Raw genomic sequence first — 15401 nt, forward strand, 5'->3', positions numbered from 1 at the left:
GACAAGCAGCATGAGATGGTGGAGAAGTTGAGTGTCCTTTGGAGGAGTAATCATGAGTAGGAGAGCAGGGAGGCCAGCAGACAGGGAGGCAGAGGATGGTCCCAGAGTCAGCACGGTTAAGACATCTGCATCCCATCGGCACGCCTCCCTGCTAGGAGCAGCCCAGCTTAGAGGCCACAGCAGGAGTTAATGGGGGCAAATCCAGCACATATGAGGGACCAAAAAACTCAGCCAGGGCCCAGTGGAAAAAATACTGACCTAAAGAAACAAGATGAGGCTCTGCCACTTCTGAGCTATACACATTTCAGTAAGTTATAACTTCTTTGGAGAGGGAAATAATATTTACTAAATACCTACTTTGAGCCAGTTTATACATTTGTCTCATTTAATTGTTAATCGCCATAATGTGAGGTAGCCCATTCTCCAGACGATGAACTTGGGATTCAGAGGTAAATTTGTACAAGGTCACACAGTAAAGGGACAGAAGAACTAGAATTTGGGCCTAGGGGTCTCTGCCTTCAAAACTGGCTCTTAAGACACCAGAGACCTAGGGTTCATTTTATTTATTTTGTTTTTTATTATTTATTTTTTTGAGACAAGAGTCTCGCTCTGTCACCAGGCTGGAGTGCAGTGGCACAATCTCGGCTTACTTCAACTTCTGCCTCTCAGGTTCAAACAATTCTCCTGCCTCAGCCTCCTGAGTAGCTGGGACTACAGGTGGGCGCCACCACGCCCAGCTAATTTTTGTATTTTTAGTAGAGACGGGGTTTCATCATGTTGGCCAGGACGGTCTCAATCTCTTGACCTTGTGATTCACCCACTTCGGCCTTCCAAAGTTCTGGGATTACAGGCGTGAGCCATCGTGCCCAGGCTTGTTTTTTATTTTTTAAGATAGGGTCTTGTTCTGTTGCCCAGGCTACAGTATGGTAGCAGAGTCATAGCTTGTTACAGCCTCAATCTCCCGGCCTTAAGTGATCCTTCCACTCAGTTTCCCAAGTAGCCAGGATTACAGACACCTACCACTATACCTGGCTAATTTTTAATTTTATAGAGGTGGAGTCTTGCTATGTTGCCCAGGTTGGTCTCAAACTCTTGGGCTCATGCAATTCTCCCATCTGGTCCTCCCAAGGTGCTGGAATTATAAGTGTGAGCCACTACACCAGGCTGCAGACTCAGGGTTTGAACTCTGATTCTAAAGTTGGTGTTCTTTCAAATGTAGTGCACTATAAAATCTCTACCCTGACTAACTCAGGGTCACTGTGAGGTTCACCAAGACCATGTATGCAAACATGCTCCATAAATCATACAAGGTATTATTATTTGGTGTTAATCAGAGAAAGGGCTTCAGGCTGTAGCCCAAAATGCCTCTTGAAGGTCATGGCCAGACATAAAAGACTTCCTAATAGTTGCCAGTGTTGGGCTAGGAGGCTGGGATGCACTGACTCTTCTAGACTATTAGTAAGCAGTAATAAGAAATGATGGTCCTAAGAGCTTTGCCTTTGACCTTTCACAGGGAACAGCTTAAAATACAGTCATACATTACTTAATGATGGGAATACAATTTGTGTTTTGGTGTTTTTTTGTTTGTCTGTTTAAGACAGGGTCTTCCTCTGTCGCTTAGGCTGGAGTGCAGTGGCACAATCTCAGCTCACTGCAACCTCCACCTCCCAGGCTCAAGCAATCCTCCCACCTCAGCCCAAGTAGTTGGGACTACAGGCACGCACCACCAAACCTCGCAAATTTTTATGTATTTTTTGTTGAGATGGAGGTTTTGCCACGTTGCCCAGGCTGGTCTCAAACTCCTGGACTCAAGCAATCCACCTGCTTTGGCCTCCCAAAGTGCTGGGATTATAGGTGTGCACCACTGTGCCCGGCCAGGGATACGTTCTGAGAAATGACTTGTTAGGAGACTTCATCATCATGTGAACACCACAGTGGATAGTCTTTATGTAAACCTAGATGGTATTGCAGGCTACACAGCTATGCTGCAAGCATGTATCATGTGTTAGTGAATACTGTAGGCAACTGTAACACAAATCACTAGGTGACAGGAATTTTTCAACTCCATTATAACCTTACAGGATCCCAGTCTATGCACTCTGTCATTGACCAGAACATCAATATGAGGTGCACGACTATAGTTATTTTATTCCCACATCCTCGCAGGATCTGCCTACTGAGATGTGGGCGAACCAGGCTGTGTGTAAGGACAAGCCTGATGAACTGCATACTGCCCCATCCTGAGGGTGGCAGAACCGCACTGTGCAGTCACCTGGGAGCAGGCCACACGAGAACTGTCCACATTCAAGCTGTGTTCTAAGGACTATCTCCTGAAACTTCCTTCTCCTCTGGCCCTCGAAGGAGCACATGGACCTGGTCCTTTGGACATAGCACCAGGCAATCCACCCTGAGCCAGGACCAGACCAGGAAGGCAGGGCAAGAACCAAAGCTCACCTGACGTTGGCTTTATCCACTCCCATCCCAAAACTAATGGTTGCAACAATTACAGGGACCTTCTCCTCCATCCACTCGTTCTGCACCAGCGTTCTTTCAGAAGCCTTCAGCCCTGTAAAAAAGAGAAAGATGGAGAAGGGAACTCACATTTCCCTTGGGTTTGCCCGAGGTCTATTTTGGGTTTGACACTGTGCTAGGCACTTCACAAACCCTGAATCCTTCACCTCCCAGCTGTTTGATCTTACGTAAGGCACTTAATTTTACTGAGCCTCAGGTGACAGACATAAAGACCCTAGTCCATGTGTGGCACGGAGCATTCGGTTAAGGTCGGGGCCATGATTCAAACCCAAACCTGTTGGCCTCCAAAGCCTTTGCTCTTCCTACAACACTATTACCTGGGCTTGCAAAAACTCATTACCAGGTCAGGCACAGTGTCTCACGCCTATAATCTCAGCACTTGGGAGGCTGAGGCAGGTAGATCACCTGAGGTTGAGAGTTCGAGACTAGCCTAACCAACATGGAGGCTAGTCTCGAACTAAAAATACAAAATTAGCTGGGCATGGTGGTGCATGCCTGTAATCCCAGCTACTTGGGAGGCTGAGGCGGGAGAATTGCTTGAACTCGGGAAGTGGAGGTTGCGGTGAGCCAAGATGATGCCATTGCAGTCCAGCCTGGGCAACAAGAGTGAAAACTCCATCTCAAAACAAAAACAAAAACAAAAACAAAAAAACAAAAAACCTCATCACCTGCTGCTGGGTAGGCACACAGTAAGAACTCAGGAGTCACAATTCTCATTTTAGACTTCATTCATGTCTAGACTCCTTTTGGGGGCTTTAAGTGAATCACTTTAGCTCTGCCTGAGTATCTGCGATAAGACGGTGGGTCACCTGATAATCAGGATCTGTAAAGAACAAGAGACCTGCTGAGAAGCCTCTGAGGGTGAAGAGACCCACGTGGCCTTGGGCGCCCCTTACCTGCATGGTAAGCCTTGGCGTTCACACCCCTGCAGCTGAGCTCTATGGCCAGCTGTTCACAAGCCTCTCTAGTCCTGCAGTAGACAATGCCGCAGCCAGACAACTAAATGGGGAGATGCAGGAAGAAAATAAGCATGGCAAGAACAGAACAATCGGCCCAATGGTAGTGTACCCTGCTCTAAAAGAAGCTATGTGTTCCTTCCCTCGTCAGCTTCACAGTCCCCTCTGAGGCAGGACACCCAGCGAGGCTCTGCCACTTTATATAAAGCAGGACCAGACTGGCTGCAATGGCTCATACCTGCAATCCCAGTAATTTGGGAGGGCAAGGTGGGGGGATCACTTGAGGCTAGGAGTTAGAGACCAGCCTGGGCAACATAGAAAGATCCCACGTCTACAAAAAAATATTTTTTAATTAGCTGGCCATGGTGGTACACTCCTGTGGTCCCAGCTACTTAGGAGGCAGAAGCGGGAAGACCACTTGTGGCCAGGAGTTAGAGGCTGCAGTAAGCTATGATCACACCACTGCATTCCAGCCTGGGCAACAGATTACAGGTAATCCTTATTACCTATGAATGTTTCAATTTAAAAATTTAAAAAGCAGGCCCAAAGTTGCTCAAAACTCAACGTATTTAACTTCTCTGGCTCCTCCTCTCAAATTCTGCATGGGTCTGCAGAGGCCTCACACAGAGGGGCTGGCTGCTTGCTTTCCATAGAAGGATCCAGGACAAGGGAACCCCAGTAAGAAGGACAATGCCAGGAAACCAAAGGGACAACTATCTTTGTGCATGAGTTTTAAGAAGCTTGGCTGAGGAAGCTAGAAAAAGCAAAGGTCTTAGAAGACCCATCTCCATCTCCATATTGCACCCCACTGCTCTAGCAGCTGCTTGGCCCTCAGCGCCTCACCCCTTTATCAGCCTTCTGTCCCAGCGCCTTAAGGCAGAAGTCCTTCAGGTTCCCATAGGGATCAGAAATCAGTTCCTTGAATTGCACATCATAGAAGAGATTGGCCCGGAAGCAGGGAGTCTTGAAGATGGCAACTGGTTGCTTCAGGTGCAGGGCAGCAAACACGTCCTCTTGGACCTGTGGGGTGGCTGTGGCAGTCAGAGCCACACATGGGGCACGTCCTAGGCGGGAGTGCAGGGCACCCAGACGCAAGTAGTCAGGACGAAAGTCATGCCCCCATTGGGAAACACAATGAGCTTCATCCACCACCAAGTAAGACAGCAGGTGGCGGGACACCAGGGAGTTCAGGGTGGGCTGGAAGGAGGATGAAGCCGCCATTTCCGGGGTGATATACAGAATCTTGGTCTGGGGCTTTTCTTGCTCCAGGTCAGCAAGCAGCTCCTTCCTTTCCTGTGCAGACAGCTTCGAGTTCAGGGAACTTACTCGTACCTTTAGGGCTAGCAAGTGGTCCACTTGGTCCTAAGAGAAGAGAAAGGGGCTATAATTGGCCTTCAGGACTCAGGTAAACATCACTTCAAGTCCCTAGAGGATTTCCTAGTCATAAATTGTCCTCCCCCCATTCTCCAATATGCCTTCTCTTTGCATAGTAGTAGTATAGGTTAAATATTCCTTAACCCAAATGCTTGGAACCAAAAGTGTACTAGGTTTCAGATATTTCTGGATTTGGGAATATTTGCAGATTGCACATACATAATGAGATATCTTGAGGATGAGACCCATGTCTAAACGAAATTCATTTTTTCTCTCATATATACCTTATACATATAACCTAGATGTAATTTTATATAATATTTTTCATGATTTTGGGCATGAAAAAAGAGTTTTGACTGCAACCCATCACATGAAGTCAGAAAGGTATGGAATTTTCCACTTGCGGTGTCATATCAGCAACAAAATTTTCTGGATTTCGGAGCATTTCAGGTTTCAGATTTTGGCATTAGGGATGCTCAGCCTGTATGGAAGGTGAAGTGGTTTAGAGGACAGGTTCTGAGGTCAAACAGACCTAGATTTAATCCTAGCTCACTTAATTGCCACATGCCCAGTCACTGTTTCTTACCCTCTGAACAATATATACAATTCTATCTAATAGAATTGTTGTCTAAATTAAAATTTACATCTCAGAGATGAAATTAATGTATGTAATGCACAAAGCACAAAGCCTAGGACCTGGTGAACATCCACCAAGCTATTACTGTTTTTTCCTCTCTACCTTTCTCCATGGTGGATGGCTCTTACCCACACAGCCACACTTCCTCAATTCCGATTCTACCAGCCCATCTGCAGGCCTTAAATAGTCAGAACACCTGTAGAGCGGCTTTTAACAAGGCTCTAGCCAGTTTCTCATCTTTTTTTCTGTTTCATACTGTGCCCTTACCAAAATAAGCAGGACACTGGATTTCTCCATGTCAACCTAATTATCTATCCATCTGCAACTTCTACCCAGCATCATGAGTGCACGTGTGTGTACACATGAGACTGAGTGTATATGTGTGTACAAATACAGTTTCATACTCCTCTGGACAAAAAAAATAATAAAGAAGGGTGAGGGACCTCAGAGGAGTCATTCGTAACCCCCTAGAGTGATATGCACCAGTGGAGAACGCTACACTGGGGAAACACAGAAACCCAATATAGAGAATGAGATAGGCAAATCATAAAAAGTAAGAGGCAGGGCCGGGTGTGGTAGTTTATGCCGGTAATCCCAGCACTTCGGGAGGCCGAGGCAGGCAGATGACTTGAAGTCAGGAGTCTGAGACCAACCTGGCCAACATGGTGAAACCTCATCTCTACTAAAAATACAAAAATTAGCCAGGCATAGTGGCATATGCCTGTAATCCCAGCTACTTGGGGGGCTGAGGCACAAGAATTGCTTGAACCCAGGAGGCAAAGTGAACTGAGATTGCGCCACTGCACTTCAGCCTGGGCGGCAGAGTGAGACGCAAAGAAAAAAAAAGAAAAGAAGAGGCAAAAGACCAATAGAGAAGTGAAATTTCCAGCCTCAAAACACCTTCCCCGAATCTTTTTGGGCTACCATCTTTATTGCCCCAAGCCTCACCTGAATCAACGCAATGAGAGGAGAGACTACAATGGTGATGCCCTTGGCCAACAGTGCAGGTAGCTGATAGCACAGGGATTTTCCTGCCCCTGTGGGCATGCATACAAAGACGTCCTTGTTACCTGCAAAAATACAAGACAACAATATCTCAGTGCTTCCTGCCTTTTCATTGAGGTTGTTGAAAATTAAATGAGAATATAGGAAAAGCACCTAGCAGAGTGTCTGCTACATAGGAGGGTCTCATTGTAATGCTAATTCCCCTCCTGTCCTTTCTATAAAAATAGGCAGAGATCCTGGGGAATTTGGGTAAGTACACAAACCATTTCTAGTAATGATAATAAAAACAAGATTTAAGAAGTCTGAGTCTGCTGCGATATAAATTATTGAACTAAACAGCCATGGAAGCAGAGTACTGCTAGATGAGTGGGCACACCTGTGTAGACATAGAAGGCCATTCCTTAGAGGGCTTTTGTTTAAACATGTATCATTAATATTACATTGCTGCTCGCCTCTTGGCAACTTTCATTTGTCACCAAATCTCAGGTTTATAACTCTTTCTTTATCTGGGACCCAGGCCACTCAATTTTCCACGAGGGAATTCTCTACAAGGCCAGTGACTAAATTATTCCTGCCACCCTCACTGCTGCTGTTCGTGTGTACAGACAAACAATAATGGGAATCTAAACTGTTTTTCAAAGACCATGTGTAGATCTGGCTATGAAATATAGAACAGCTGGGTGGTTCTGCCATTAAAACTACAAACTTTGGGCCAGGCGTGATGGTTCATGCCGTAATCCCAGCACATCGGGAGGCCGAGGTGGGAGGACTGCCTGAGCCCAGAATTTGGAGACCAGTCTGGGCAACACGGCGAGACCCCATCTCTAATTAAAACAAATAACCAAAACTACAAGCTTCGGATGACAACTCTAATAGATTTCCAAACCCAATTATGGACCAAAGGTGAGACGGTACGAAGGGTCAGGAGGAGGGTGTTCTGCCATAGTGTTATGGTATAGCCAGCATGAATTTAAAGGAAGGTAGCTTGGTAATGTTACCTTTTACTACAGCCATGGTCGCACTCTCCTGTAAAGGCGTCTTAAAAGAGTCAAACCCAAAGACCTTCTTCAACGTACTCCGGACTCGCCGCTCAGGGTCAAAAGGAAAGGAGGTATGGTGGGTGCTCATCTTAGCCAAGAACAGTGGCCAAAGATTAAGGCAAAGGTGGTAAAAGGTTGCCACGAGAACCCTCTGTTTTGCTTTAAAAATGCAGCTTTTTCTGAGTAAAAACTTCCTATATTACACTTAAATGTTATTTTTAAGTAATAAAGTTGAAGATGAATTGACTCAAGCAATACATTCCTGGGTAATTAACATCTCCACTTTTACGCTCAACTAATATAAAAACATTGAACACTCAAGCCACGGTATAGCACAGATCTAGAAATAAGATCAACAGAAGAAACACAAATGTCTTCAGAACAGTTTGGAGAACGGGGAACTGTTTTTCTAAGATCCACCTGCTTCTTCTTCTCTAGGCGCAACCACGACGTCCGCTCTTCCACCCCGGGACCCCGACCCCCTTCTCCCTTATTCCTGAGCCCAAGATCCGCAATTTTCTCTTTTGGCTGGCCGACGCCTCCCTCTCTTCACCCTAAGATAATTAGGGCCGGTCGTGGTCCGCCCAGGAATAAAAGGCCCCTACTGGGCCGCTGCCGCCGGCTGGTTCCGGAACTATTCGAAGACCTCTATACATAACCCCAACTCTGAGAAGCCAAAACGCTGGGAACTCAGCTTTTGCTAGAACCCCCACAATCTTACATCCGTCGCGCAGTGATGATGTACCGCGAGCGTTACCACGAGGGCGGAGCCAAGCGCTGGAAACTGCCGTTTTGATTGGTTTTCAGTCTGGCGCGGGATCTCCTGGGATCTGAAAGAAATTGCCTTTCCGGCCGGAAGTCGCCGTCTTCGAGTCATAGGCGTGAGCCGCGCCGGGGATGTGGGAATAAGATGGCGGGGAAGAGGAATGTTCTGTCATCTCTGGCAGTTTACGCGGAAGATTCAGAGCCCGAGTCTGATGGCGAGACTGGAATCGAGGCGGTGGGCAGCGCGGCTGGTGAGGCCCAAGTGGGAAGCTGAAAAAGGGAATCGGGTGTCTGCCCGGAATGCTGTACCCTTCGCTGGGCGGGAGGGAACAAGATGGTCATTGTGCTCCAAGTACCGCACCTCGAATAATGGTCCGGGGTCCTGGGTGAGATAGAGCATTAGAGACTCTGTGCTAGGAATGAAGAATCTCCTTCCCATTGTTTCGGTTAATCTCCCTAAACTTACGGAAAGTCTCCATGCCGGTTATCGTGATGGGCAGAGGGATGGAAAAAGCGGGAGCGGCTGCCGAGCCACTGCCTGTTCCCTCTGGGCTCGTTTGATGAGGGAGAGCGATGCGATGAATAAAACATGTGTGGAAGATGGTAAAGATTGTGTTTGTTAAATTTATAACTTTTAGTTAATAATGTGCACTAAACACATCTTGGAGCTTTTAAAAATAAACGTATCTGATCGCCAAAGTGAAATGATCTACTTCGGTAAAACTGGGGTAGGATGTGGGCATTTGTGAACTTTTTAAGGATCCTGGGTGATTTTTTCTTCAATTTTCTGAGTTTTTAAAACCTATCGGTGATGTCCTCCTCAAGTTGAGAAGCACAATGTTTGTTTCACATTTGGAAATAGATTTCTTTGGTAGAATAGAGAACAAGTTACCTAACGCATCTGGACCTTAGCTTCCTCATCTGGAAAGCGAAGGGGATTGGATTAGGTTAGGTACTTTAATGTTTTGTGGGTTTGTGTGGTCTCTTCCAGTCAGAAAGTTCTCCGGTGGTTTCCCATAAACGTTATAGTGTTTATCTCGTGTTTGTAGCATTAGAAACTGAATTTAGTACTTGGTTTTGTTCCCTGCCCTTTTAATGATTTTATTCACTAAATGATGGTCTTCTTAAGAGCCAAATCTGGGCCTATGGTCACTTAACATGAAATTTAGGTTCCCCTTGTATCTTCAGAGATAGTCCTGACCACTCAAATCTCTGGACATTTTTCTTACATTGTAACTCTTGATTTTTTTTTCTTTATTTATTTTTAACTTTTCAGAAGAGAAAGGCGGATTGGTATCTGATGCCTATGGGGAGGATGACTTTTCTCGTCTAGGTGGTGATGAAGATGGTTATGAAGAAGAAGAGGATGAGAACAGTAGACAGTCGGTAGGTAAATCTTTCAAATTCAGAGCTACTGAAAGCACAATTTCATTTGTCAGATTTTGGAACTGTGCCAACAGTGTTCCATTTCATGGCTAGCTTCATCCCCTTCTCCCCTCTTGTTTGGTGTTAGTGGAAAAAACTGGGTTGGATATCAGTAGTTCTGTTTGAAAATTTATTTTCACATGGATCATTTTTTATTAATCTTTGAATTGAAATTTGGGGGAAAAGATAGTGGATTATTTTATTTAACCCAGATATCAATTGGTATTTTCTGTTGATTTTTCCCTATTTAAATGATTTACTCCATTTATAGCAGGCATTCATCCTAATTGGTTTATTATTTATATCTACAATCAACTCTGCATTATTTTTAATCTTGGTTGGGATCATTCAAATCTTGTCAGTTTATTCAAGATTAGCAAGGAAAATTAGTTTTCACCTGTTTCTTCCTCTCTTTTGAGACAGGGTCTCACTCTGCTGCCCAAATTGGAGTGCAGTGGTGTGATCATCGATAGTTCACTAAGGCCTTGAACTCCTGGGCTCAAGTGATCCTCCCACCTCAGCCTCCCCAGTAGCTGGGACTACAGGTGGGAGCCACCATGCCTAGCTAATTTTTTTTTTTTTTTTTTTTAATGAGTCCGAGTCTTGCTCTGTCACCCGGGATGGAGTGCAGTGGCGTGATCTTGGCTCACTGCAACCTCCGCCTCCCAGGTTCAAGTGATTCTCCTGCCTCAGCCTCCTGAGTGGCTGGGATTACAGGCACCTGCCACCATCCCCAGCTGATTTTTGTATTTTTAGTAGAGACAGAATTTCACCATGTTGGCCAGGCTGGTCTTGAACTCCTGACCTCAGGTGATCCACCGGCCTTAGCCTTCCAAAGTGTTGGCATTACAGGCATGAGCCACCATGCCCGGCGAAGTTTTTAAATATTTTAAAAAATTTTTTGTGGGAGGTGGGGTTTCACTGTTTCCCAGTCTGGTCTCAAACTTCTGGCCTCAAGCGATTCCCCTGCCTCACCCTCCCAAAGTGCTGGGATTACAGGCATGAGCCACCATGCCTGGCCTTCTTAACTTCTTTTTTGACATTTTACTTGGCACTTTTTATCATGGTGCCCTTAGTTCTTGATCACAAATCTTGCCTGAAGTTTAGTAGGTGCTGGCGAAGGAGAACCTGTGCAATTATTAACAAGAAAGGCTTTGGATACATAATCACCTGAGCAACATGAGCCGGAATTTAAATTGAGGCTGGTGCATAACACAAGACATGCAGAGTTGTGTCTGGATGTCGAATCTGACTTCTTAGCAAGAGTTTTAATTGAAACACTCACAATATATTATTTGTTTGAAATTTGTGTTACATGTTGGTATGTAAATGTTAGCATTAAATTCTTTCCACAACAAACAAATGCGCTTTGTACATTATGCATTTTGGGAGATATTTTCATGCCTTTAGCCCCGTCCATTAATACTGGTAATTCAGAGCTGACTGAAATTATTCAGAAAAGTTTTGCAAGTTGTTTTCTCTTCTGACTTTTCTGAAATACCCACATTCTGGCTTAACATCCATAACTCTTTTCTTTAGTACATTTGCATAATGTGTTTTTTAAGTGTTGTTTCGTATTTGCTTTGCTTAGAATGAATTTTCATCATATTAAAGCTTCATTTCATGTTTTAGTAAAGTCCTCTCGTCAGATCTTACTGTAGACATTCTGAAATGTGATTGTATTTGTCTGAGCTCCATCTCTGTTTATTTGGCATGACTGATTTCATTTTAAGATGATTATGGAAATTGCATTTAAAGCCTTGGACTCACTGGCACCTTACAGGACAGTTAAGTCTCCAAATCATCAGTCTAGTTTCTTCAAGTCTCTTGAGTGGTATTTATATTAATATGTGGAGTGCTCTGTAATGTTTGGGCTGAAGTGTAGCTTCATTGAAAATAACAGTTTCAAATTAAATCATTTTTTGTTGGGTATTCAGTTAAAGGCTTCTGTGCATTGGGAATGTTCTGGGTAGTGGAGGTGACATGGATTTCGCCAGCTAATAAGGTAGCTGATCCAGCATCTGCTCCTGATCTTTGACCTTCATAGCATCAACATTAGTGTTCAGTGGAATGGTGGGCTCACTTTGGAGAATGCCTTACCATGTGTGATCCTTTGTGTCAGGCTGACCTCATTTGGATAAGGAACAGGACTGGGTAGAATGGGTCATTGGCAGTTCTGTGAGCACTTGGGTAGAGGCAGAGCCGACTCAACTGGGACTCTGAAAGGTTGGGCATTGCCGTTTAGTCCTGCCTTTCCCAAGTCACTTGCTCTGGTCATGATGCCTACCTTCCTGTGTTGATGTTAGTAAGTGCAAATGCTGGTTGAGGTGCTGTGATATAGCTGTGTGTACGTCTTGGCACTTGGTGTTGAACAACAGTGTTACGGGAGGTCTGAGTCTGATGTACATATGTATATGAAAAGCAAAGAAGGCTCATAATCCTGGTTTGAAGTAACTGATATTTGAGTGGAAACACACTGCCTGTTTTATTGTGTGGCCTGATCTTACTCTTTCCTGAAGCACACTTTTATGTCTGTGATTTTTAATTGGGGCATTTTCATTGATGTGGGCTGTCTCACCATTAGAGTAACCTGACTTTGAGCTGCTGATGCTTTTTTGTCCCCGCCCCCAGAATATCTCTTTTTTCCCCTTATCTTTCTCTGGTTCTGACTTATATGGTAGGGGAGGGATTCTCGGTGGGATGACCCCAGCTGGGTACATGGGCTGTTTGCTCCAGCCCCTAATTATGCATGTGAGACTCCTCAGGCCCGCTCCTTTAAGCTTAATCCTCTAAATTCTTTGTCTTGTAGGAAGATGACGATTCAGAGACTGAAAAACCTGAGGCTGATGACCCAAAGGTATTTGGTGTTGGCTGTGGTGGGTGGCTGGATGCAAACAAGGTGTTTGAACATTATGGCTCAGTTCGTATGTCTGGTCAAGATCTGTCCCACTGGCAAACTGTGCGACTGCATGGACATTTTATGGGATAAAATAAGCTTTATAAAGAAAGAACCTGAAGACCACTCAGGAATGAACAAATCCTGAGACAGACTGGATTTCCAGCCTTTCAGATTGTGCCGTATTTCCTGACAAGAAAGGCGAGAGGCCTGGCTGAGTCCAATAGCCCACTTGCATTCTGCATCCCAGATGGGGCTTTATGGTGTCACCACCATGCAGGTTTTTTGGTCTGTTTCTAGACTCAGGAAGCTGTAAGGGCCGCCTCGTGTGCTTTGGATTCTCTTTAGTCATCTAGAAGTGAACAAAAGGCTATAAGAAGGTCAGACCAAAATGAGGCCTCTCCCAGCTCTTGGGGTTGGTGGGTCTAATTCTCATTTTCCTGGAGGGTGTGCTCATCTACTTTTGGGCAAGCTGTGTAGAATGATCTTTTTTGGAACAGCATAACTTTTCTCATAGTTCCATTCTAGTAGCAGCTGAGGGTAATTTGCAGCAATTCCTATCACACTCCTTAATGATCTGTTGTGAAGGTTATCCTTCACAACAAGACACCCTTGTGTTGGTTAAACTGCTATGCTGTGCATCGGGCATTAGAAATTACTTGTTGAAGAGTCATCCTTTATGAGACAAACTCCTACTCTCCAAAGAAGACGACTTAATTCTATCACTCTAGACCTGGAGAATAAGGACCACATTTTGCATTTAAAAACTGCTTTGAGGAAAAAAAAAAATTGCTTTGAGGCCGGGCACAGTGGCTAATGCCTATAATCCCAGCAATTTGGGTGGCCGAGGTGAGTGGATCACTTGAGGTCAGGAGTTCAGACCAGCCTGGCCAATATGGTAAAACCCCGTCTCTACTAAAAATACAAAAATTAGCTGATGGGTGTTGCACACCTGTAATCCCAGCTACTCGGGAGGCTGAGGCAGGAGAATTGCTTGAACCCATGAGGCGGAGGTTGCAGTGAGCCAAGATCTGCCAGTGCACTCCAACCTGGGCGACATAATGAGAGTCTGTCTCAAAAAATAAAAAAAAAAAAAGCAAAGAAACTGCTTTTGAAACCAGTTATAACTTTCAAGATGACCTAGTAAAATTTAGGAAATTTATGCCCAATTATAATCTAAAACAGTAATATATTTGAAAATACAGTGTGAGCTTTTCCATATTTGAGCTGATTCCGTGATTGGATAGACTGTGTGTAGCCGCTAAAATAAATAATGGAAGGTTGTGAGTGAAAAAGATAAGAATGTGTTTTACCAAGAAAGTAAGTTTTGGCACCAGCAAGCAGGAAAAAAAAAAAGAACCCCTAAAAACTGTAAATGCAACCTACTTTCCATGCTGAGTGAAAAACCCGAAACCCAGGCCTAAGAACTGGAAAGATAGTATAGGGCAGACCTGTGGCCCCATAGTACAAAGTCAGTCACAACTCTGCTTGGGCTTCAGAATGAAAACACTCAGTAGTGATAGTATTCTTATCTGTCCTAGTGTTTAGGGTATATAGGACTTAGAGCCTGCATATAAAACAAGCCTAGAGTAGCTGTTAAGTGTTTGGGTTTCAGTTGTGTAGGGAAGGGAGGATGTGGATCCCAGAGTCTTTCTGGGTATAGTTGCAGCCTTTGCTTAAGGCTGGAAGGCCTCCTGGGGAAGTTGGCTGAAGGGCAGGGTACATACACTAAACAGCCACCCCTTCTAAAATACTGTGATCAGGCAGCAAATCCTTGGAGAATGACATGGCTTTGTGAGTGAGGGTGAGGGCCACATGAAAAACAAAACAGACTTTACTGCTGTCTGCTAGCAGTCACTAAAGAACAGGGTCGAGGACCCAAAAAAGGTGAAGCTGGAAAGATTGTTGAAGTGCTTTTGTGCTCAGGCTCCCCTTTCTTGATCCACATCAGAGCTGGACAGCCCTGTCATTTCTGCCTGCTCCTTGACGGATGTCAGGTCATGTGTATTTCAAGTCTTGTGGAATGAAAAGTCTTTCATGGAATAATTTCTGTTCCTGTTGAAGAGCCTTCAGAAATCAGAACACAAAATCCAACCCTCAAAGTAACATGATTTAATTCTTTTGGAGAGTGATGGAGGAAGATTTAGACAGAGCCAACTTAAATGTTCCCCAATCCCCAATGGCTGCCAGGCCTTGAATAGTTCTCATGGCGTGTCTAAGGACTAGAAATGATCCCCAGCATGAATCTTCTGTGATACTCTTGTCTTAGTCATGGCCCTGGCATCCTCCTGCTTGTGCTGGCCTCAGACTGCCTTCCACATAGCAGTATGTATCCCAAATCCAGAACTTTCTGGCACATTTACATTTTGTTTTTATTATCTTATTGAGACAGAGGCTTGCTCTGTCACTCAGGCTGGAGTGCAGTGGTGCTATCTCCGCTCACTGCAACCTCCGCGTCCTGGGTTCAAGTGATTCTCCTGCCTCAACCTCCTGAGTAGCTGGGATTACAAATGCCAGCCACCATGCCTAGCTAATTTTTTGTATTTTTAATACAGACAGTTTTACCATGTTGGCCAGGTTGGTCTCAAACTCATGGCCTCAAGCGGTCTGCTCACTTCAGCCTCCCAAAGTGCTGAGATTACAGGCATAAGCCACCACGCCCGTTCTACATTTTTTTTAATTGATATGTAACAATATTTTTTATATTTGAAACCCTTAATTTTGAACATTCTGCTTTAAGCATATGAAGTTTCTTTCTTTTTTTTTTTTTT

The 15401-nt window shown here is 44.7% G+C and overlaps 2 protein-coding genes across 6 annotated transcripts in view; one reads left to right on the forward strand and one right to left on the reverse strand.

The window, feature by feature from the left end:
• RECQL5 (RecQ like helicase 5) overlaps positions 1 to 7689 on the reverse strand; it is a 40286-nt gene extending 32597 nt beyond the window's left edge. Inside the window, exons 1-5 of the mRNA XM_017535755.2 lie at positions 7503 to 7689; positions 6448 to 6569; positions 4332 to 4850; positions 3429 to 3531; positions 2455 to 2566 (exon numbers count right to left, since the gene is read on the reverse strand). Of these exons, the coding sequence (XP_017391244.1) occupies positions 2455 to 2566; positions 3429 to 3531; positions 4332 to 4850; positions 6448 to 6569; positions 7503 to 7632 (986 nt within the window). The 5' untranslated portion in view covers positions 7633 to 7689. The remainder of the gene's footprint in view (positions 1 to 2454; positions 2567 to 3428; positions 3532 to 4331; positions 4851 to 6447; positions 6570 to 7502) is intronic.
• Positions 7690 to 8197: 508 nt separating this feature from the next.
• Positions 8198 to 15401, forward strand: part of LOC108309425 (SAP30 binding protein) — a 39632-nt gene continuing 32428 nt past the window's right edge. For 2 of the 5 annotated variants that reach the window (XM_017535760.2, XM_037741046.1), the window contains exons 1-3: positions 8317 to 8560; positions 9586 to 9695; positions 12544 to 12591. In XM_017535760.2, the coding sequence (XP_017391249.1) occupies positions 8455 to 8560; positions 9586 to 9695; positions 12544 to 12591 (264 nt within the window). In that variant the 5' untranslated portion in view covers positions 8317 to 8454. Of the gene's footprint in view, positions 8561 to 9585; positions 9696 to 12543; positions 12592 to 15401 lie in introns of all 5 variants that reach the window. The other 3 variants (XM_017535762.2, XM_017535761.2, XM_017535763.2) reach the window with 3 other exon arrangements.

This window comes from Cebus imitator, unplaced genomic scaffold (genome assembly GCF_001604975.1).
Source record: "Cebus imitator isolate Cc_AM_T3 unplaced genomic scaffold, Cebus_imitator-1.0 Scaffold93, whole genome shotgun sequence".
Taxonomy (NCBI): Eukaryota; Metazoa; Chordata; class Mammalia; order Primates; family Cebidae; genus Cebus; species Cebus imitator.